General features: G+C 38.9%; 2 protein-coding genes across 4 annotated transcripts; both read left to right on the top strand.

Moving 5' to 3' along the window:
* Nucleotides 1-206: 206 nt before the first annotated feature.
* Nucleotides 207-4,882, top strand: LOC143522109 (membrane-spanning 4-domains subfamily A member 4A-like). Of its 2 annotated transcripts, XM_077015831.1 has the most exons (8): nt 211-293; nt 850-880; nt 2,094-2,257; nt 2,339-2,449; nt 2,619-2,675; nt 2,896-3,063; nt 4,171-4,284; nt 4,556-4,882. In XM_077015831.1, exons 3-8 carry the CDS (start codon nt 2,117-2,119, stop codon nt 4,616-4,618), a joined length of 654 nt encoding a protein of 217 aa, XP_076871946.1. In that variant the 5' UTR covers nt 211-293; nt 850-880; nt 2,094-2,116; the 3' UTR covers nt 4,619-4,882. The 2 variants fall into 2 exon arrangements, with proteins under 2 accessions (XP_076871945.1, XP_076871946.1); XM_077015830.1 differs by lacking the exon at nt 850-880 and having other exon boundaries at nt 207-293.
* A 5,603-nt stretch (nt 4,883-10,485) lies between these two features.
* Nucleotides 10,486-17,559, top strand: LOC143522108 (membrane-spanning 4-domains subfamily A member 4A-like). 2 transcript variants are annotated; one of them, XM_077015829.1, is made up of 8 exons: nt 10,486-10,987; nt 11,521-11,551; nt 14,859-15,022; nt 15,104-15,214; nt 15,371-15,427; nt 15,645-15,812; nt 16,921-17,034; nt 17,310-17,559. In XM_077015829.1, the coding sequence occupies exons 3-8, from the start codon at nt 14,882-14,884 to the stop codon at nt 17,370-17,372; spliced, it is 654 nt and encodes a 217-aa protein (XP_076871944.1). In that variant the 5' UTR covers nt 10,486-10,987; nt 11,521-11,551; nt 14,859-14,881; the 3' UTR covers nt 17,373-17,559. The 2 variants fall into 2 exon arrangements, with proteins under 2 accessions (XP_076871944.1, XP_076871943.1); XM_077015828.1 differs by lacking the exon at nt 11,521-11,551 and having other exon boundaries at nt 10,496-10,987.
* Nucleotides 17,560-23,917: the final 6,358 nt, after the last annotated feature.

The raw sequence follows: 23,917 nt of genomic DNA, 5'->3' as shown, positions 1-23,917 counted from the left end.
ATCATTCACATTAAGATATGACTGACTGTAAAAATAGTATAATAACATTTATTACTGTAACTAAACAAATCATTACATAAATGGCTAGTTTTAGAAGGAGTAAAATAAATGGCTCTAAAGTTATAATGATTTGTATTTAAGAAGCAAACCAGAGACTTCTAAGCTTAATCAGGTCAGGAAACCATAACCACAAACCATATATAAGCAGCATTCAAACTCTCAAATGGCACTGACATCTGCATAAGAAGATCTGTGAACTACCTGTTTAGGAAGAGTCCATTTTCAATTTCCAGGTAAATATTTTCAGTTTCTTCTATTTGATTCATTTGTTTCATTTTTAGACTTTCCTATCCATATGTAATTGAGAGAAACAAGTTAACAAAGTTAAAACAAATAACTATAATAATTACAATACTAAAGCCAAAAGTTTCAAAGTGATGTATAAAAATCTGTTTATTTTCCAGCCTATGTAAGCTTATTTAAATTGCTACTCTGTTACATGTACACTCTTTAAAATAAAGGTGGAATCTTAAAGGGTTTTTTTGGAATAATGTTGCGAATGTTGCACTGTTGTTTTTGGTTCCATGAAATACTTTTACAAATATTCTTAACGGAAAATGTTTTTATATATAGTTTTAATTTTCAAAAAGGTTTTTTTTGCAGAACCTCTGCTAAAAGTTTATTCATGGATCAAAGTCAAAGTCAAAGTCAAATTTATTTATATAGTGCTTTTTGCAACACATGTTGTCACAAAGCAGCTTTGCAATCGTATGGGTCCAGATCTCTAATGAGCAAGCTAAAGTGACAAGGAAAAACTCCCCATCACTAATCACTAATTGATTCCTCCAGGAACAAGCACCAAACGGTTCTTCAGGATCAGGTGATTCTTCAATAGTTAAACATAGACCTTAATGTACTGGAAATACAGGAGTATATGTGAAGTCAATATTATTAAGAAAAAAAGAAAATTATAAATGCAACTAATATTTCCACTATGTAAGAAGAAAATATTTAAATAATTATTTAAGTAATGCTTAAATAAGTAACATGAGAAATTTGAGACATAAAAGCAGAATCAAAATATGACAAATTAATTATATAAAGGGCATGTTATCAAACAAATTCTTGAGAACAACTTCTTGAGATGACAAAATAAATATATATATTTAAGTGCACTGAATTGTTCCATTACATCAAGTTATGGTTTTAGAAGAGAAAGAAAACGTATAGAGGAAAGTAGAGTTTAGAAGGGGAGGGGGTTATATGTGCTTCCAAACCCACATTTTGTGTGGGGCAAAGCTGCAGTTTCAGCACGCATGAGGGGGCGGTTGGTAGGCCAAAAAAACCTCAACCCCTACATTTCCTGTGACAGTTTACCTTTTACCAACTCAATTTTTATATGAATAATTTTGAAACAGTTTACACAGATCTTCTTTGATAACAAACTTTAAATGTCTTCATATGTTTATTCATGAAAGCTGGTGATTCATAAAAACACACACACAATAATGTGATACCAAGGATGAGTTACAGCAAATGTTTTACAAATATAAATCATAAAACAGAGTTGGTAACAGTTGTATGGAAGAGACATTTCTAAGGAAGTAGGCTGGGACTTTCCCTTCCTGCACTACAAACTGGTAACAGATCTGTTAGACAATTGTTCTTTACATCTAAAAACACCTATAAAGCATGAGACAAAATGAGAAACAAATTCCTCAGAATGTGATTTTACAGACCCCCTCAGCCAACACACACACATACATACACAAATGATCATAATTTGCATAGAGCAGTGTTGGACAGAATTATGCTCTCTAACGTTTGAGATGATTTTATGTCCTGCCATGATGTCCCTCTTTGGAAGTATCATTTTGGGCCTTTAAATATGAAACAGCAAAATGACACAATATGCCACGCCTATCCCAGGTGACGTGTCTGTCTCATTGGCCACACCAACGTGGCACCGCCTTCATGCAAATACTATCATCACAAGGTCACTCCAGCAGTTTAAGAGTTGTAAGCTGTATGTGAATAAGAATGTCAGGGGTTCATTCACGAGAAACTGCCGTTGTCCTTGCTCTACTGCACAGGATTACACCAGCTTTCCATAAGGATGTCTACTACAGTTATGCCAGTTGAGAGCCCAGCTGGCTTCACCATTGTTACCCATGTGATCCCACCACAAACAACTCCAGCTGTCAACATTCCAGGCCCCATCCGCTCATTTCTGAAAGGAGAGCCCAAAGCAATTGGGGTAAGATATTTCTGGCTTGAGTTTCTTTAGTTTTCATCCTTAAGTAATTTTACACTTTGATCTCTCTTTTCCTCTTTACAGACTGCCCAGATAATGACAGGAATCGTGACATTGTTGTTTGGTATTGTGATAGCTGTCTCTGGACCTACTCTGTACATCTACAGCGGTGTCTTCGTCTGGGGATCTGTTATTGTATGTTTTGCCTCTTTATACTACATTTACAGTCCTGCATTTACAAGCGTAATAGCATCAGATAGAATTAATTCATGTTAATTGGATTCACATTTGACTTGCATGAGATAATTGTGTATTTTCATACTAGAAATTGGGAAATAAGGTATTAAAGATTATTCTTTATCAGTATATCAGTGCAGGTTCTCTGTCTGTTGCTGCAGAGAACAGCCTTAATTCCTGTGTGGTAAGTAAACAGTGCATTTTCAGTCAATCAATTACATTATTACATCATTCTTATCAATTACAACAATTAATAATAATTATAACAATTATTACATTATTTTAAGCACTGGAGCATGTTTGAATATTTGCTAAATCTTCCAATTGTTCTTGGAAAATTATTTTATGAAAATCACTGACCTGTATCCACACTTTATCCATCTGGTTTTTCCGCTGTGTTGTAGGTGAAAGGCTGCCTGACCATGAATGTCATCAGTGCTGTGACTGCAGGCACAGCCATTATTTTGCTGTCGATTGACATTGGGCTGATATATACAGTTTCCCATTACCTTCGCTATAACTCTGAATATCGAAGATATTCTTCTGCAGAAAACATTCTTCAGACAGCTGTGGTTTGTATCTTCTTGTGCATGTTTTTGTTGAAATACTGTAACGATCTTCTCACTGCACACAATACTGCTGTATATGTTGAGCTGGGTTGCTTTAGTACTGCCCGATTACACAACAGAGCTTCCCATTCTTTTAAATAGTTTTAGTGCTAGTACTCATTAATGTCATGCCACTGTTTTGTCTGTTATTTTGTATACATGTTTTGCATGCAGGATGTTAATTTACCATTTAGCTGAACATAGTCAGTGCTATTGTAGGTTCCATAGATGACTATAGAAATGCCCTGGAAGTCTAAAAATGCCACTTACACATCTAAACATAATGTGTATTGGGGGGCCAATGAGCAACATCAACCAACCATGACCAAAACATTTTTAAAAATGGCTGGTATGTTTATTCACAGATTTGGTGACTGAAGCGAGAGAGCATGAGTGGCAGATGTATTATGTCAGTAGAGATGTGTGTTAGGGTAGCACTGAGCATTCACAGCTTCAGTGGGGCTGCTCTGGCCTTAGACACCAGCGAAGCCAATGTGAGCCTAAAGAGGTTTGGTAAGTGATATGTCTGTGGTTTATAAAGTGAGTTTAGAAGGCAGTGGGTCTGAGACACCAGACCTCACTGATGAGCATTGTGGAAGTCTCATGGGCTTAATTCAGTGAAACACTGATAGGTTGGAGCTTTCCTGATGATCCTTGTGAAAGTTTATTTGAATTACTGTGAGTGAAACGAGTGGACTGAGCCCATTGTGAAGCTTTAAAGGTTTGGTACATGATTTTGGAAATCCTGTATATAATTGCGTTAACAAATCCAAGATATGGTAGTGTGGAAGATCGAGTTGATGTTAAGGATAGTGAAGCCTTTCTGAGCCTTTATTGTGGCTGATTGCAGGCCCCTTGTTCTGAGCCTTGCTAAACAATACTTCTGTCTGTCAGCACCATGGACAGCTCTCACTGGCATTAAGAATGGAAACTCAAAGTTTTTACATTCCCACTCCAGGGCCAGGTTATAAAGGGTTTTGTCTACAGTTTATTAATTTTACCTGCTTTTATAGAAGTGAAGCTTTTGTTAGGAGTGGGATTGTACAGCATTAATCTGGAGTGTTGTTTCAGGACTTTATGGCTGGAATTAGAGCTGTTCTGCTGGTTATGACTGTCTTCCAGATGGTCATCTCTATCTGCATCTCAGCATTCTCCTGCAAGGCCACCTGCTGCGGCAAACCAATGGTAAAAACAAAAATAATGACATTTAAATGGTGCAACACCAGACATTTAGAGTTCAAATTCAGAAGACATTCGGAGGACCAAATCACAGGGTTTAAGACCAAACGAAAATCAAAATAAGTTTTCTCTTTGGGGTTTATGCTCATATATTTTATATAAGGAGAATTCTCCAAATATCTCAAAAAGACATCTGACAGTCACTAATACCTTTAATGTATAAAACACCAGTTCTGTACATGTTCTAAATGCTCAGGAAACATTATTTCTATTTCAGACAGTGTACAGCACTGCAGGCAGTTTGCCTCTCCGTGGAAATGACCGGTTATATGAACTTTAAATGCTGTCAACTGAACAATTTATTAACCAGCTTTGATTTTCTGTTATGCGTAACTGAAACATTTTGCCTGAATATAGATAATACATACAGCTTAACATAATCTAAAAATGATGGTAAAAGATCAATGTCGTTATAAATGTTATCATCTTACCAATGAAAAACATCTATAATTCCAGAATATCATGAACTTTGTCTCTGAAGATGATGTGAATGTGCTGCATTGTTATTCTAGAGCAGAGAATATAATAAATACACATTTGCTTACGAGTGTCTATTGAGTGTACATCTTTAGATTGAAAAAAAAAACATTTGTTCTACATCACATACATAAAATATCTAATTGAACAAATCTAATTAGCAGACATCTGAGAGACCCTCAAAAGCATCTGTAGTGTCTTGGATTTATATAGAGATGTATGTAGAGATTAGGAATGTTGGGACTCCACATATGAATGCACCACATATCCTCAACCAGTTCATTTTTGAGTGATAAGGGAATTGTGGTTTATTTGAGCTCCAGCCAGCATGAGCTCCAGGGAAAAAACAGTGAGCTCCTGACCTCTCCTGTCTCTGCCACGTACGAAACCTCTCCTGTCTCTGCCACGTACGAAACCTCTCCTGTCTCTGCCACGTACGAAACCTCTCCTGTCCCTCCCTCTTCTGGTCCCTCTAATGTTCCTCAGCTCAGTAGAAAGCACCATCCACCCAGTCTCAGAACCATCTCAGAACTTCTGTCCTTACTGTGAAGCAAAGTTAGAATAGTTCTGGATATTTAATTAAAGTTTAGTTTTATGTCATTGTGACTTTTTTCCAAATTCAGTTAGATTTCATTTGTTTTTTAGAGCGGTTTGCTAGTTTTATTAGGTTTTAGTATTGTCACGGTACGGCGGCCCCCTACTGGTCGCCCCCGTCTACAGCAGCAGCTTGTCCTGTGGGTGTGGCGTTGTGTTCGTCCCTCAGGTGGGCGGAGCCCACGATCTGTCTCACCTGAGGGTCGTTTGTTCGTCTATATATGTCTTGTCTCTGTACCAGTTGACTGCTGGTTATTATATCCTTAATTCGGATCAGTTCACAGGTTTTGGTTTGCGCACTTTACATATTAAACCATCCTATTTCCCTGAGACTTGGCGTGATCGCTTCCATTTATTTTCGCTCACCCTGCCCGTCACAAGTATATATTTTTTTATTTCATTTAGGTGCAGGTACAGGAATAAAAAAATGTCAGAATAAATATTGTGTAACTAAAACAACAAAACATACCATTTAAAATAATGTATTCAGTTAATGTTGAAGTATTCAGTTACTATTGCTTTCAGCTAAGAACTATGACACAGTGATCTGTAACTAGGCTTAAGGATGTATTTGCAGGTTTAAAAAAAAGGTTTATTAACTAGGCAAAAAAGTCAGTCAAAACCAAATCAAACCAGAGACACAAAAGGGCAAAAACCACATGGAGAGATCCAAAATACACAGAGAATTAATAAGGCAGAAGGACATTTTGGTACCCTAAACACAAAATAGTGACAATACTTCGCATTGAATGCTTGGAGCAGGAGAGTAGGTAAAAAAGGAGGATTTAATGGAGCACGTGCACCAACTGAAAACCCATGACAATCCAAATGAAAGATACAATAACCAGCGGCCAACTGGTATAAAGACAAGACACATATAGACGGACAAATGACCGTCAGGTGCTGGGGATTATAGTAGGCCACGCACACCTGAGGAACGAACACAGCACAACAACAGGACAACATAAACTACTGCCGTTGTGGACAGAGGCGGCCGGCAGGGGCCCCTGTATCATGACACCAAGGATGAGTTGATCACATTTTTACAAATACAAATCATAAAACAGAGAAAGAGACCAGGAGAGCCAAACCAAAATGGATCCGGGTATGTGTGTGTGTGTGTGTGTGTGTGTGTGTGTGTGTGTGTGTGTGTGTGTGTGTGTGCGTGTGTGTGTGTGTTGGAGGAAGGCATCTCCAAAAACAGTGCATTGTATTATGTGGTCATGCTGATGTTGTTTGCATTGTGTCTCAAGCCACATAGGTGGTTTTTAGATGTAAAAACCACAGTCTAGTTGCTATGATGAGTGTCCTACATGGACCTGCTACCAGTTCCCTATTTTAGTGAAGGAGGAAACTCAACCTACCTCCTGAGAACATTCTGCTTCATATGTTTGTACTGTGTCTTCTCCTGAGAACATTCTGCTTCATATGTTTGTATTGTGTCTCCTCCTGAGAACATTCCGCTTCATATGTTTGTATTGTGTCTCCTCCTGAGAACATTCTCCTTCATATATGTGTACTGTGTCTCCTCCTGAGAACATTCTGCTTCATATGTGTGTACTGTGTCTCCTCCTGAGAACATTCTCCTTCATATGTTTGTATTGTGTCTCCTCCTGAGAACATTCTCCTTCATATGTTTGTATTGTGTCTCCTCCTGAGAACATTCTCCTTCATATGTGTGTACTGTGTCTCCTCCTGAGAACATTCTCCTTCATATGTTAGTATTGTGTCTCCTCCTGAGAACATTCTCCTTCATATGTTTGTACTGTGTCTCCTCCTGAGAACATTCTCCTTCATATGTCTGCTCTCAGCTCTGCCACATTCAGGCCACACTCCTAGAAATGTCATGACCAGAGAATGAGCACAAAAAAGAAAAAAATACAAATCTTCAACTGAAAAGTGTGAAGAAAGAAGTGAAAAAACAACCTAAAAGTGCAGTAAGAACAAAAGAAACAGACACAACTGCAATTACTGACAACAGTCACACAAACCCTAAAGGGGTGTACATACATTAAAACAACACAGGACAACACAAACGCAGCTGACAGGGCCTTCGTACCATGACACAGGGCTTCTACACTGCCCATTAATTGTTTATTTTTGTCTATATATGGTTGCTTCCATGTGTGTCTTGGTGTGTGTGTACCTGTGTCATTCATCTCACCTGTCTTGTCTCATTTGCGTTATACATTGCACTTGTGTCTTGTTAATGTGGGTGTATTTAGTGTGTGTCAATGGTGTGTTTGTTGCTTGTCTTACGTTACAGTACTATGAAGTATATGTACTTCATGTTGGTTGTATGTGTGTTCACTCATCTCATCAGTCTATTGTGTCACATGCAGCCCTTGTTATGTGTTTAGTATATATTGTGTATATTAGTTCTGTCCCGTGCTCGTCTTTGTGAGTCTACTTCGTGTTTTCATGTTACATGTTTGCTTGGCACTACTTTCTGTAGTCGCCTTTTTCCTTAATAAACTACGTTTTCATGTCTGCATCCGACCAAACCTCACCGTGACACTTAAGCATTTCAACATAACCCATTGCACTCAATATATCATTCACATTAAGATATGACTGACTGTAAAAATAGTATAATAACATTTATTACTGTAACTAAACAAATCATTACATAAATGGCTAGTTTTAGAAGGAGTAAAATAAATGGCTCTAAAGTTATAATGATTTGTATTTAAGAAGCAAACCAGAGACTTCTAAGCTTAATCAGGTCAGGAAACCATAACCACAAACCATATATAAGCAGCATTCAAACTCTCAAATGGCACTGACATCTGCATAAGAAGATCTGTGAACTACCTGTTTAGGAAGAGTCCATTTTCAATTTCCAGGTAAATATTTTCAGTTTCTTCTATTTGATTCATTTGTTTCATTTTTAGACTTTCCTATCCATATGTAATTGAGAGAAACAAGTTAACAAAGTTAAAACAAATAACTATAATAATTACAATACTAAAGCCAAAAGTTTCAAAGTGATGTATAAAAATCTGTTTATTTTCCAGCCTATGTAAGCTTATTTAAATTGCTACTCTGTTACATGTACACTCTTTAAAATAAAGGTGGAATCTTAAAGGGTTTTTTTGGAATAATGTTGTTTTTGGTTCCATGAAATACTTTTACAAATATTCTTAACGGAAAATGTTTTTATATATAGTTTTAATTTTCAAAAAGGTTTTTTTGCAGAACCTCTGCTAAAAGTTTATTCATAGATCAAAGTCAAATTTATTTATATAGTGCTTTTTGCAACACATGTTGTCACAAAGCAGCTTTGCAATCGTATGGGTCCAGATCTCTAATGAGCAAGCAAAAGGCGACAGTGACAAGGAAAAACTCCCCATCACTAATCACTAATTGATTCCTCCAGGAACAAGCACCAAACGGTTCTTCAGGATCAGGTGATTCTTCAATAGTTAAACATAGACCTTAATGTACTGAAAATACAGGAGTATATGTGAAGTCAATATTATTAAGAAAAAAAGAAAATTATAAATGCAACTAATATTTCCACTATGTAAGAAGAAAAATATTTAAATAATTATTTAAGTAATGCTTAAATAAGTAACATGAGAAATTTGAGACATAAAAGCAGAATCAAAATATGACGAATTAATTATATAAAGGGCATGTTATCAAACAAATTCTTGTGAACAACTTCTTGAGATGACAAAATAAATATATATATTTAAGTGCACTGAATTGTTCCATTACATCAAGTTATGGTTTTAGAAGAGAAAGAAAACATAGAGGAAAGTAGAGTTTAGAAGGGGGGGGGGGGGGGGTTATATGTGCTTCCAAACCCACATTTTGTGTGGGGCAAAGCTGCAGTTTCAGCACGCATGAGGGGGCGGTTGGTAGGCCGAAAAAACCTCAACCCCTACATTTCCTGTGACAGTTTTCCTTTTACCAACTCAATTTTTATATGAATAATTTTGAAAAAGGTTACACAGATCTTCTTTGATAACAAACTTTAAATGTCTTCATATGTTTATTCATGAAAGCTGGTGATTCATAAAAACACACACAATAATGTGATACCAAGGATGAGTTACAGCAAATGTTTTACAAATATAAATCATAAAACAGAGTTGGTAACAGTTGTATGGAAGAGACATTTCTAAGGAAGTAGGCTGGGACTTTCCCTTCCTGCACTACAAACTGGTAACAGATCTGTAAGACAATTGTTCTTTACATCTAAAAACACCTATAAAGCACGAGACAAAATGAGAAACAAATTCCTCAGTATGTGATTTTACAGACCCTCTCAGCCAACACACACACACACATACATACACAAATGATCATAATTTGCATAGAGCAGTGTTGGACAGAATTATGCTTTCTAACGTTTGAGATGAGCATGTGTAGACGAATGATTTTATGTCCTGCCATGATGTCCCTCTTTGGAAGTATAATCGATTATTAGTAATACAGTTCAGTTGTCTATGTGGTCGTGTTGAAGTTGTTTGTATTGTGTCTCCACCTGAGTCAATTCTCCTTCATATGTCTCAGCTCTTTCACATTCAGGACACACTCCTAGAAATGTCTTGAGCACAGAATGAGCACAACAAAGAAAAAAAATACAAATCTTCAACTGAAAATGTGAAGAAAGAAGTGAAAAAACAACCTAAAAGTGCAGTAAGAACAAAAGAAACAGACACAACTGCAATTACTGACAACAGTCACACAAACCCTAAAGGGGTGTACATACATTAAAACAACACAGGACAACACAAACGCAGCTGCTGCTGACGGAGGCAGCTGACAGGGCCTTCGTACCATGACACAGGGCTTCTACACTGCCCATTAATTGTTTATTTTTGTCTATATATGGTTGCTTCCATGTGTGTCTTGGTGTGTGTGTACCTGTGTCATTCATCTCACCTGTCTTGTCTCATTTGCGTTATACATTGCACTTGTGTCTTGTTAATGTGGGTGTATTTAGTGTGTGTCAATGGTGTGTTTGTTGCTTGTCTTACATTACAGTAATATGAAGTATATGTACTTCATGTTGGTTGTATGTGTGTTCACTCATCTCATCAGTCTATTGTGTCACATGCAGCCCTTGTTATGTGTTTAGTATATATTGTGTATATTAGTTCTGTCCCGTGCTCGTCTTTGTGAGTCTACTTCGTGTTTGCATGTTACATGTTTGCTTGGCACTACTTTCTGTAGTCGCCTTTTTCCTTAATAAACTACGTTTTCATGTCTGCATCCGACCAAACCTCGCCGTGACACTTAAGCATTTCAACATAACCCATTGCACTCAATATATCATTCACATTAAGATATGACTGACTGTAAAAATAGTATAATAACATTTATTACTGTAACTAAACAAATCATTACATAAATGGCTAGTTTTAGAAGGAGTAAAATAAATGGCTCTAAAGTTATAATGATTTGTATTTAAGAAGCAAACCAGAGACTTCTAAGCTTAATCAGGTCAGGAAACCATAACCACAAACCATATATAAGCAGCATTCAAACTCTCAAATGGCACTGACATCTGCATAAGAAGATCTGTGAACTACCTGTTTAGGAAGAGTCCATTTTCAATTTCCAGGTAGATATTTTCAGTTTCTTCTATTTGATTCATTTGTTTCATTTTTAGACTTTTCTATCCATATGTAATTGAGAGAAACAAGTTAACAAAGTTAAAACAAATAACTATAATAATTACAATACTAAAGCCAAAAGTTTCAAAGTGATGTATAAAAATCTGTTTATTTTCCAGCCTATGTAAGCTTATTTAAATTGCTACTCTGTTACATGTACACTCTTTAAAATAAAGGTGGAATCTTAAAGGGTTTTTTTGGAATAATGTTGTTTTTGGTTCCATGAAATACTTTTACAAATATTCTTAACGGAAAATGTTTTTATATATAGTTTTAATTTTCAAAAAGGTTTTTTTGCAGAACCTCTGCTAAAAGTTTATTCATAGATCAAAGTCAAATTTATTTATATAGTGCTTTTTGCAACACATGTTGTCACAAAGCAGCTTTGCAATCGTATGGGTCCAGATCTCTAATGAGCAAGCAAAAGGCGACAGTGACAAGGAAAAACTCCCCATCACTAATCACTAATTGATTCCTCCAGGAACAAGCACCAAACGGTTCTTCAGGATCAGGTGATTCTTCAATAGTTAAACATAGACCTTAATGTACTGAAAATACAGGAGTATATGTGAAGTCAATATTATTAAGAAAAAAAGAAAATTATAAATGCAACTAATATTTCCACTATGTAAGAAGAAAAATATTTAAATAATTATTTAAGTAATGCTTAAATAAGTAACATGAGAAATTTGAGACATAAAAGCAGAATCAAAATATGACAAATTAATTATATAAAGGGCATGTTATCAAACAAATTCTTGAGAACAACTTCTTGAGATGATAAAATAAATATATATATTTAAGTGCACTGAATTGTTCCATTACATCAAGTTATGGTTTTAGAAGAGAAAGAAAACATATAGAGGAAAGTAGAGTTGTCACGGTGAGGCGGCCCCCTACCGGCCGCCTCTGTCCACAGCGGCTGTGTTGTTGTTGTTTTGTGACGTCGTGTACGCCCCTCAGGTGGGCGGAGCCCGTGATCCGTTCCCACCTGATGGTCGTTTGTCTGTCTATATATGTCTTGTCTTTGTACCAGTTGACCGCTGGTCATTATATCCTTAATTTGGATCTATTGCACGGGTTTTAGGTTTGCACACTTTATATTAAACCATCCTTTTTCCCTGAGACTTGGCGTGATCGCTTCCTTTTTGTTGCTCACACCTGCCCGTCACAGAATGACCAGCCACCCTTCGGAAGCCGCCGAGTCTCTTTTTCTTTCTCCTTCGTTCGTGGTCATGTCTCGTGGTAAGTGTTTGTCTGCGTGGTGTTTTGTGAAGAGTTCCGCCGTGCTTTTGTGTTGTGTGTGCACGGCGAGGACCAGGGCTGTCTGCTCTGGGAAAAACTCTTCGTGTTTGTTGTCTGTTTGTTTGAAGAGCTCCGCCGTGCCCGTGTTGTGTGTGTGGCACGGCGAGGACCAGGGCAGTCTCCCTGGGTATGCTCTTCGTCTTGTGTGGTGTCTGTGTACGTATGAATGGTAACGTTGGTCAGTGTGCGTCGCTCGTTCGTGTTTGTGTTGAATGTTTCATGTGTGACGCGGGTACCGCTCATCACCGTCGCCTCGCTCCCCCGTCGTCTTGTGTTTAATGTGGGGGAGCGACTGCGAACCTGAGCGGCGCGTCAGTGTCTCCCGAGCGTGCACGTATGGATCCCGTTCCGTTCGTTGTTTGTGCATAGTTTTGCTTGTCTAGTATTTGCGTGTGTGTTTTGTCCTAGCGTGTTGTCAACTGTTACATGTAATTCCATGCATGCTCCTCCCCTTAAATGTGTGTTTGGGGGGGGACCGGCTGTGGTCCCGTGCCATGGGGTGTGGCACGGAGGGCGTCTCTCCCGAGGGAGGCCCTGAATAGGGTAAGGCGCGTTTGTGTTTTGTGTTTGTATGTGTGTGTGTGTGTGTGTGTGTGTGTGAGGGTGTGTTCTTTGTGCAGGTGCTTCTCCTTGGCAGTGTTCCTGGACCTTGTGGGGGTCTCCATCTGGCAGGAGCCCCCTTGTGTTGTGGGGTGACCGGAGCCCGGTCGTGAAGAGCCCCTCCCTAGAGGGCTGGGGCCCCCGGATGTTTGGGGACCATGGGGGCTCCGGTCTGAAAAGCTCCTGCTGGGGATGGAGATCCTCCCTCCTGCCCGGGGTGACCAGGAGGCCCTTGGGGCTGCTCCCTAGCCCGCGTCGGGGATGCTCTGGGCCTCGGTCTCTGGCGCTCCTGGGTTGGGTGGAGGAGTCCACCTTGAGATGAGAGGCCCCGGGAGGGGTTGGCTCCCCAGGAGGCTGGGGTGACCCCTAGCAGAAGGCAGGGGTCAGCTCTGGGAGGAGGTAGGTCCAGGAGGTGAAGTAGCCACGCCTTGGAGAGGTAGCCTGCACACCCACACACACACAAGGGACGAGAGAGGAGCCGTAGCCCCTCGTCCTCACACCCATGGGGCTTACCAGCTGAATGCCGGTTAGGGCGTGAGGGCCCTGTGACCGACTGGGGCGTGGTTTTGTGTTGTTAATGGCCCGGTCGGTCCAGGGTCCCGCCCAGGGAGGTGAGCTGACTAATGTTATGTGTTTTGTGTTTCAGCTCGTGGACTGCAGGAGGTGTGTCCCTGCCTGTCCTTGCCTTCCTGCCCCTTCGTGTTGTTGTGCAGCCGCTGTGTGCCACACACCCAGTGGAGGGGAGTGCGGCTTGGTGGGGGGGTCTGTCACGGTGAGGCGGCCCCCTACCGGCCGCCTCTGTCCACAGCGGCTGTGTTGTTGTTGTTTTGTGACGTCGTGTACGCCCCTCAGGTGGGCGGAGCCCGTGATCCGTTCCCACCTGATGGTCGTTTGTCTGTCTATATATGTCTTGTCTTTGTACCAGTTGACCGCTGGTCATTATATCCTTAATTTGGATCTATTGCACGGGTTTTAGGTTTGCACACTTTATATTAAACCATCCTTTTTCCCTGAGACTTGGCGTGATCGCTTCCTTTTTGTTGCTCACACCTGCCCGTCACAAGAGTTTAGAAGGGGGGGGTTATATGTGCTTCCAAACCCACATTTTGTGTGGGGCAAAGCTGCAGTTTCAGCACGCATGAGGGGGCGGTTGGTGGGTCGAAAAAACCTCAACCCCTACATTTCCTGTGACAGTTTTCCTTTTACCAACTCAATTTTTATATGAATAATTTTTAAAAAGTTTACACAGATCTTTGATAACAAACTTTAAATGTCTTCATATGTTTATTCATGAAAGCTGGTGATTCATAAAAACACACACACAATAATGTGATACCAAGGATGAGTTAGAGCAAATGTTTTACAAATATAAATCATAAAACAGAGTTGGTAACAGTTGTATGGAAGAGACATTTCTAAGGAAGTAGGCTGGGACTTTCCCTTCCTGCACTACAAACTGGTAACAGATCTGTAAGACAATTGTTCTTTACATCTAAAAACACCTATAAAGCATGAGACAAAATGAGAAACGAATTCCTCAGAATGTGATTTTACAGACCCCCTCAGCCAACACACACACACATACATACACAAATGATCATAATTTGCATAGAGCAGTGTTGGACAGAATTATGCTCTCTAACGTTTGAGATGATTTTATGTCCTGCCATGATGTCCCTCTTTGGAAGTATCATTTTGGGCCTTTAAATATGAAACAGCAAAATGACACAATATGCCACGCCTATCCCAGGTGACATGTCTGTCTCATTGGCCACACCAACGTGGCACCGCCTTCATGCAAATACTATCATCACAAGGTCACTCCAGCAGTTTAAGAGTTGTAAGCTGTATGTGAATAAGAATGTCAGGGGTTCATTCATGAGAAACTGCCGTTGTCCTTGCTCTACTGCACAGGATTACACCAGCTTTCCATAAGGATGTCTACTACAGTTATGCCAGTTGAGAGCCCAGCTGGCTTCACCATTGTTACCCATGTGATCCCACCACAAACAACTCCAGCTGTCAACAATCCAGGCCCCATCCGCTCATTTCTGAAAGGAGAGCCCAAAGCAATTGGGGTAAGATATTTCTGGCTTGAGTTTCTTTAGTTTTCATCCTTAAGTAATTTTACACTTTGATCTCTCTTTTGCTCTTTACAGACTGTCCAGATAATGACAGGAATCGTGACATTGGTGTTTGGAATTGTGATAGCTGTCTCTGGACCTACTCTATACATCTACAGCGGTGTCTTCATCTGGGGATCTGTTATTGTATGTTCTGCCTCTTTATACTACATTTACAGTCCTGCATTTACAAGATAGAATTAATTCATGTTAATTGGATTCACATTTGACTTGCATGAGATAATTGTGTATTTTTCATACTAGAAATTGGGAAATAAGGTATTAAAGATTTTTCTTTATCAGTATATCAGTGCAGGTTCTCTGTCTGTTGCTGCAGAGAACAGCCTTAATTCCTGTGTGGTAAGTAAACAGTGCGTTTTCAGTCAATCAATTACATTATTACATCGTTCTTATCAATTACAACAATTAATAATTATAACAATTATTACTTTATTTTAAGCACTGGAGCATGTACGAATATTTGCTAAATCTTCCAATTGTTCTTGGAAAATTATTTTATGAAAATCACTGACCTGTATCCACACTGTATCCATCTGGTTTTTCCGCTGTGTTGTAGGTGAAAGGCTGCCTGACCATGAATGTCATCAGTGCTGTGACTGCAGGCATAGCCATTATTTTGCTGTCGATTGACATTGTGCTTATATATGAAGTTTTCCATTACCTTCGCTATAACTCTGAATATCGAAGACATTCTTCTGCAGACAACATTTTTGAGAAGGCTGTGGTTTGTATCTTCTTGTGCATGTTTTTGTTGAAATACTGTAACGATCTTCTCACTGCACACAGTACTGCTGTATATGTTGAGCTGGGTTGCTTTAGTACTGCCCGATTACACAACAGAGCTTCCCATTCTTTTAAATAGTTTTAGTGCTAGTACTCATTAATGTCATGCCACTGTTTTGTCTGTTATTTTGTATACATGTTTTGCATGCAGGATGTTAATTTACCATTTAGCTGAACATAGTCAATGCTATTGTAGGTTCCATAGATGACTATAGAAATGCCCTGGAAGTCTAAAAATGTCACTTACACATCTAAACATAATGTGTATTGGGGGGCCAATGAGCAACATCAACCAACCATGACCAAAACATTTTTAAAAATGGCTGGTATGTTTATTCACAGATTTGGTGACTGAAGCGAGAGAGCATGAGTGGCAGATGTATTATGTCAGTAGAGATGTGTGTTAGGGTAGCACTGAGCATTCACAGCTTCAGTGGGGCTGCTATGGCCTTAGACACCAGCGAAGCCAATGTGAGCCTAAAGAGGTTTGGTAAGTGATATGTCTGTGGTTTATAAAGTGAGCTTAGAAGGCAGTGGGTCTGAGACACCAGACCTCACTGATGAGCATTGTGGAAGTCTCATGGGCTTAATTCAGTGAAACACTGATAGGTTGGAGCTTTCCTGATGATCCTTGTGAAAAGTATATTTGAATTACTGTGAGTGAAACGAGTGGACTGAGCCCATTGTGAAGCTTTAAAGGTTTGCTACATGATTTTGGAAATCCTGTGTGTAATTGCGTTAACAAATCCAAGATATGGTAGTGTGGAAAACGGAGTTGATGTTAAGGATAGTGAAGCCTTTCTGAGCCTTTATTGTGGCTGACTGCAGGCCCCTTGTTCTGAGCCTTGCTAAACAATACTTCTGTCTGTCAGCACCATGGACAGCTCTCACTGGCATTAAGAATGGAAACGCAAAGTTTTTACAATCCCACTCCAGGGCCAGGTTATAAAGGGTTTTGTCTACAGTTTATTAATTTTACCTGATTTGATAGAAGTGAAGCTTTTGTTAGGAGTGGGATTGTACAGCATTAATCTGGAGTGTTGTTTCAGGACTTTATGGCTGGAATTAGAGCTGTTCTGCTGGTTATGACTGTCTTCCAGATGGTCATCTCTATCTGCATCTCAGCATTCTCCTGCAAGGCCACCTGCTGCGGCAAACCAATGGTAAAAACAAAAATAATGACATTTAAATGGTGCAACACCAGACATTTAGAGTTCAAATTCAGAAGACATTTGGAGGACCAAATCACAGGGTTTAAGACCAAACTAAAATCAAAATAAGTTTTCTCTTTGGGGTTTATTATGTTCATATATTTTATATAAGGAGAATTCTCCAAATATCTCAAAAAGACATCTGACAGTCACTGATACCTTTAACGTATAAAACACCCAGTTCTGTACATGTTATAAATGCTCAGGAAACATTATTTCTATTTCAGACAGTGTACAGCACTGCAGGCAGTTTGCCTCTCCGTGGAAATGACCGGTTATATGAACTTTAAATGCTGTCAACTGAACAATTTATTAACCAGCTTTGATTTTATGTTATGTTATGTTATGTTTATGTTATCATCTTACCAATGAAAAACATCTATAATTCCAGAATATCATGAACTGTCTCTGAAGATGATATGAATGTGCTGCATTGTTATTCTAGAGCAGAGAATATAATAAATACACATTTGCTTACGAGTGTCTATTGAGTGTACATCTTTAGATTGGAAAAAAAAACATTTGTTCTACATCACATACATAAAATATCTAATTGAACAAATCTAATTAGCAGACATCTGAGAGACCCTCAAAAGCATCTGTAGTGTCTTGGATTTATATAGAGATGTATGTAGAGATTAGGAATGTTGGGACTCCACATATGAATGCACCACATATCCTCAATCAGTTCATTTTTGAGTGATAAGGGAATTGTGGTTTATTTGAGCTCCAGCCAGCATGAACTCCAGGGAAAAAACAGTGAGCTCCTGACCTCTCCTGTCTCTGCCACGTACGAAACCTCTCCTGTCCCTCCCTCTTCTGGTCCCTCTAATGTTCCTCAGCTCAGTAGAAAGCACCATCCACCCAGTCTCAGAACCATCTCAGAACTTCTGTCCTTACTGTGAAGCAAAGTTAGAATAATTCTGGATATTTCATTAAAGTTTAGTTTTATGTCATTGTGACTTTTTTCCAATTTCAGTTAGATTTCATTTGTTTTTTAGAGCGGTTTGCTAGTTTTATTAGGTTTTAGTATATATTTATTTATTGCATTTACGTGCAGGTACAGGAATAAAAAAATGTCAGAATAAATATTGTGTAACTAAAACAACAAAACATACCATTTAAAATAATGTATTCAGTTAATGTTGAAGTATTCAGTTACTATTGCTTTCAGCTAAGAATGAAAATACAGGCCCTTCCAACACTAGAATGACTGACACAGTGATCTGTAACTAGGCTTAAGGATGTATTTGCAGGTTAAAAAAAAAGTTTATTAACTAGGCGAAAAAGTCACTCAAAACCAGAGACACAAAAGGGCAAAAAACCACATGGAGAGATCCAACATACACAGAGAATTAATAAAGCAGAAGGACATTTTGGTACCTAAACACAAAATAGTGACAATACTGTACTTCGCATTGAATGCTTGGAGCTGGTGAGTAGGTAACACGTTGACGTTAGTATTCCGTGGAGGGAGACCTCTGGTGGCCAGAATAGGGACTGCACAAACGGGCAAGGCTTTCTAATCACACACGGTTACAAATAAAAATTTACATTCACCCTTTCCAAAATGAACTTAATTTTTAAATAAATACATAATACAAAATAAATAAAATAATAATACTTATTATTAATAATAATAATAAATTATAATGATGATAATAATAATAATAATAATAATAATAATAATAATAATAATAATAATAATAAATAATATTCGCTCTTTAAAATGAAATTGTTTAGTAACTTTTTTTGATCGTTATAATTTCCGCGAAGAAATGTTCATGGGGTCTGCAAGTTCAGGATGTGTAATACAGACTGCCTTTGTAAGCAGTCCATTTGAATCCTTATTTTATTTTTCAAAAGAAAATCTAATGAAAAATCAAAATCTGAATTGATAACATTGAAGATGTTTTCTTCTAACCAGCGCTAAGGCCTTCTTAATCAGACGGCGTAGTTTACCCGTTAGAAACAACCCCTTATGAATGAATGAAATTAATTCAGTGAATGACGATAATGTAACAATATACGTGTTTCCAGTGAGTTTCCTAAGCTCGTTGCTTTCGTCTTAATGGACTACATCCTGTTGGGCATGTAAAACAAGCTCACTGAAGCGCGTTGCATTATGGGAAATGTGGTGTCTAGTGGCAGAGTAACGGCGGAGTTGCCGCTCTGAGTGGGACTCTCTCTCTCTCTGTGTGTGTGTGTGTGTGTGTGTGTGTGTGTGTGTGTGTGTGTGTGTGTGTGTGTGTGTGTGTGTGCTCTATATATGCTGGCTGTCCGGTACTTCTCTGATCATAGTGCGGCTCATCTTCGTCGGTTTTGTATTAGCTACCCCGGAACCGGCAAGAAACGAGACTCGTTCAGGCGATCACTGTCGATTCACTTCTGTGCAATACGTGATAAGTCATAAATGAACATATGTAAATGCCAATTGGACACACAACCCGAGTTTATTCCTGCAGAATTGTTTAAAATATTTATTTTTCCTGTTTTTCCTGTTTATCAACATTTTAAATAATCTACATTAACGACATCACACATGAATATAATTATAAAATCACAACTTATGAATTATCTACAGGATATCTACAGGAGCACAGTCGAGGAAGCTGATAGTAAGTTGTAATCCAGCAAGAGTGAGAAAAGAAAGTTCAGAATGAAGCCTTCTGTAGCTCTGCTGGTGTTGCTGTGCTGCTCTCCATGTAAGATGTTCAGAGTGATTAAGAGTGATGATCTTGAGCCCAGTGGGAAGCAGAGCTCTCTACAGGTTCAGCAGGAAGGTGGAGAGAACAGCAAGAACAAACATCACACTGAGGAACAAAGACCTGAATGTGTCACTGCTGGAACAACGGACAAATCTGCCAGCCAGATGTCTTCACTATTCTACTGGCACAGATACGTACAATGGAGGAAAGACTGAGGACCAGTGAGAAACGTGTGGAGGAGCTACAGAAAGAGAACAAGGGTAAAGTAAGGACTTTACCTTTCTTTAAATGAACCAGCTTGTTTTAGTCCAGTGTGTGGTGTAAACCGCTGATTTTGATTATTTTAGCACAGTTAGTGGAGATCGCAGACAACACTGACATCAAGTCAGACAACACTGACATCAAAGTAGACGCTCTGAGAAGATATAATGAAGGTAATTAAATAAATGTAAACCAATAATAACCTTATTCAAATGTATTAAACATTTTACTTGGAAGTTCATTTAGAACCATTGTTGGTAAATTATGTGTATTAATAAGATAAGATAATCCTTTATTAATCCCCCAGCGGGGAAATTTTCAATAATAAATGCATGTATGTGATTTTAGACATGAAGGTAGTTTTTTCAGCTTCTCTCATGGGACCAGGCGATAATCAGAAAATTGGCCCTTCTAATACTAGAATAACTGATATACAAACATGTCTTCACAAACATTGGCAAGGCTTACAATCCACACACAGGTACAAATCAAAAGTTACATTAATATATAATAAGATTAATAGAAATAAATATTCTTCTCATTCATATACCTATTTTACTGTTTCCTTTTACATACATTTATTTAACTCTTGTTTTAACCAGTATTCGGTTTGCATCATTTCTACACAGGGATTTTCACAGCACCTGTGAAAGGTCTTTACAAGTTTGAATGTTTATTTTTGCTGGTGCTAATGATGCGCATCCTGTATCCATAAATGTTAAAGAAGATCAGACAGCAAGTTTTTATGGCACATGGGCACCAAGTCGGCCCCCACTGGGTAAACTCCTCTAAAGCTGTGTCCCTACTGCTGGAGGCAGCATACGTGGTCTATGTGCAATTGATGGAGAATTCAGTCATATATGATGTAAGTTGTCACAGCGTTTTCGGTGGCCATATGCTGTTGTCTCTATAAGACACCCAAATAAAGAGTTAACATTATGCAATACATGTGTAAACATTGTTGCAAAGGTTTTGATTACAGTGCGTAATTGAAACATTAAACTGACTGATCACCGTAAGAGACTGAAATCATTCACAAACACACAGGGCACCAGACACCTCCATCCTGTAGCTGAGATTGAGGGTCAGATGTCAGCTGAGTTACATGTAGTTGTCAGAACTGGAGATGTAGGAGACGGAATCTCCCGCAGGTGTTTTGGGATGGCGGACCCAAGCGCCTCGTCCGTGCGCTGAAAGACACAGCGCGCTGTGCTTTTAGTGCTGATGTCGAGGGAGAACTGAAAGTAATCGCGGAGAAACTCGACGCGTATAATGGGGGAGAACAGAAAATGATCGCGGAAATACTCAACGCGTGAAACGGGGGAAAAACAGAAAACAATCGCGGAAAACTCAACGCGTAAAAAAACAAGCAAAAAACCAAAGAGAAACAAAGGATGCCAGGAGAAGTGGCTGGCTGGCTGGCAGACGCCGCGTGGAACAAAAAACCCTTCCCAAAAACCAAAACCAAACGGACAGGAAGAATAACAGCGGGGGAAAAACTTGAGAGAGGCCAGGGAGCGGCGCAGGAGGTAAGTACTCGAAAGGAAAACCAACAAAACGACTAGAACGAGCAATAGAAAGGGTGGCGAGACACCAATCAAAGATACAAGAGAAATAAGAGAAATAGCTTGAGGTTGACGACATGAAGCAGACAACTCATCGGTGAGGCACTGCGTCTGTCGTCCTTATAAAGAAAGGATGGCAGGTGCACTCCATCACCGCTGATTAGCCTGTGTTCTGACTCGTGGGCTCCTCCTGGCGGCGACAGGAGGAGCCGCCCTGGGGCCAGCCCTGACAGTGGCTTAAAACAAGTGGTCCCCAAAGACACACCTACTCGCATTATGATTGGGAGGGAAGGATAATATATTCCCTACCTCCCCATCAATAGGTGTGATATAAGCCAATCAGCTGTTGTACAGGGTTGTGCGCCTGTGAGCTTAAAGCCTCACATTGTCCAATTGACTGTATATGCATTGTCCTCAATACATGCTGTGTATCATAACAGGTTTCATTTGTGCTGGAAGAGATGTGTTCTTTTGCCTCTCAGTTGAGGGGCTGCTCCACGCCTCATGTTCAGTGGAAATATCTGCCCTAGATATTTACTGCAAGAGTAAAGAAGAAAAATTAAGGCATGTTTCTGAATATTATTGACCGTTCACAGTTTTAAATGTAAAGAAAATCTACAAGAGAAGACTTGTGAACGCACACGTGTGAAGGACTGGATTCAATCTCACATTCTAAAAGAAACCATAGACTCAAAAACATATTGAGAATAGCAAGAGGGACTTTTACATTACATTTGTGCTGTTCTAACTTAGTGTAGCAGTTTTGATTTTGTTTTGTTTTGTTATTGTTTAGTAATTGAACGTTTTAAGCTGTGGACTGACATTTTGGATCATAGGTTACGGAGTAATGAAATAATAAAATAACAGGAGAGGATTTGTAGAATGGAACTGTTACAAAAGCCAGAGCTTACTGGATGTCATGGTTTAATTCATGTGGCAACCATGGGCGCCGCCACTATTAAATCTGAAGGGGTCGTTGAGTTCGTGATTTCGGACTTTCCTCGATTGCAACATCTTGCAAACTTCAGCTGCAGTTCTGTTCGTCAGTACTGGTTGAAGGTAAGACACAGTATAAACGCTTCCGTTAATTTAAAATGTATTAAAACAACAACGAGACTCAATTAAGGTAATTGATGATACTAGTGGGAGCTAACATCGCTTGTATAATTCTTTTCCAAAGTAATTTGCACTTAAATTATACGTTCCTCTTCAGAGTTTCGTTGCCGTTAGTTATTGCATAGCGAATAAATTGACAAGCCTACTTTATCAACTTCTCATTTGCTGGTTTACATATTTTTTCACATTTCACGGCTCCTCCAGTGTACGTATATGCTTTGTGCAGGTGTGTTGAAAACATATATTTACGATTATGTCAAAGATTGCCTTCGCTCTAAAGTCATATTAAAATATTTTTGCAATGTGAAATATTGGTTTTATTTGGTCAGTTGCTTGGTTGGTTATTTGTTTTCTTTTGCTTTTGTCGATGAAATTATATCGGTTGAACTCATAGTAGAGAGAACCAAAATAGATTAACTTAACTGCAGACCTATGTCACAGTGTAGTACAATTGGCAAAGATGAGTGTACAACAAATCTATTTTTGTTCTTTTTGTTATAATTGCGAATTAATTTGGACCCAGAGCATCGCCTGGCCAGTCTCTGATACTGCATCCTACATATGGGAAATATGGGGACAAGATGTAAAAAGTTAGTTAATGTTTCTTTTGAATAATCGATTTTACTGGCAAACTTTAGCATCTCTAAATATTTAATTATATCAAACTTGGGATGCTTCATACAGATTTATTTTATAAATAATGTTTGTAATTTATTTGAACCATTATGCTAATCACATTTAGGATAGTTTACTAAAATGGTAAATACATTAAGTACATCACACATCATGAATATATTTAGAAAGTCACAACTGTGATTGAATCCACAGGAACACAAAACAAGGAAGCTGAAAGTGAGTTGTAGTCCATCAAGAGAAGACAAGAAAAGGAATGGAGTTCAGAATGAAGTCTTCTGTAGCTCTGCTGGTGTTGTTATGTTGCTCTCCATGTAACATAGAGGCTCAGAGTGATGATCTTGAGTCCAGTGGGAAGCAGAGCCCTCTACAGGTTCAGCAGGAAGGTGGAGAGAACAGCAAGAACAAACATCACACTGAGGAACTGAAACCTGACCCTGCCACTGCTGGAACAACAGACAACCAAAACAATTGTCAGACTGACATCCTCACTGTCCTGCTGACCCAGATGAACAGTATGTTGGCAGACCAGAGAGCTGAACTCATAAACGC

This window comes from Brachyhypopomus gauderio, chromosome 8, assembly GCF_052324685.1.
Source record: "Brachyhypopomus gauderio isolate BG-103 chromosome 8, BGAUD_0.2, whole genome shotgun sequence".
In the NCBI taxonomy this organism is placed as follows: domain Eukaryota; kingdom Metazoa; phylum Chordata; class Actinopteri; order Gymnotiformes; family Hypopomidae; genus Brachyhypopomus; species Brachyhypopomus gauderio.
This window is presented reverse-complemented; position numbering and strand designations above follow the sequence as displayed.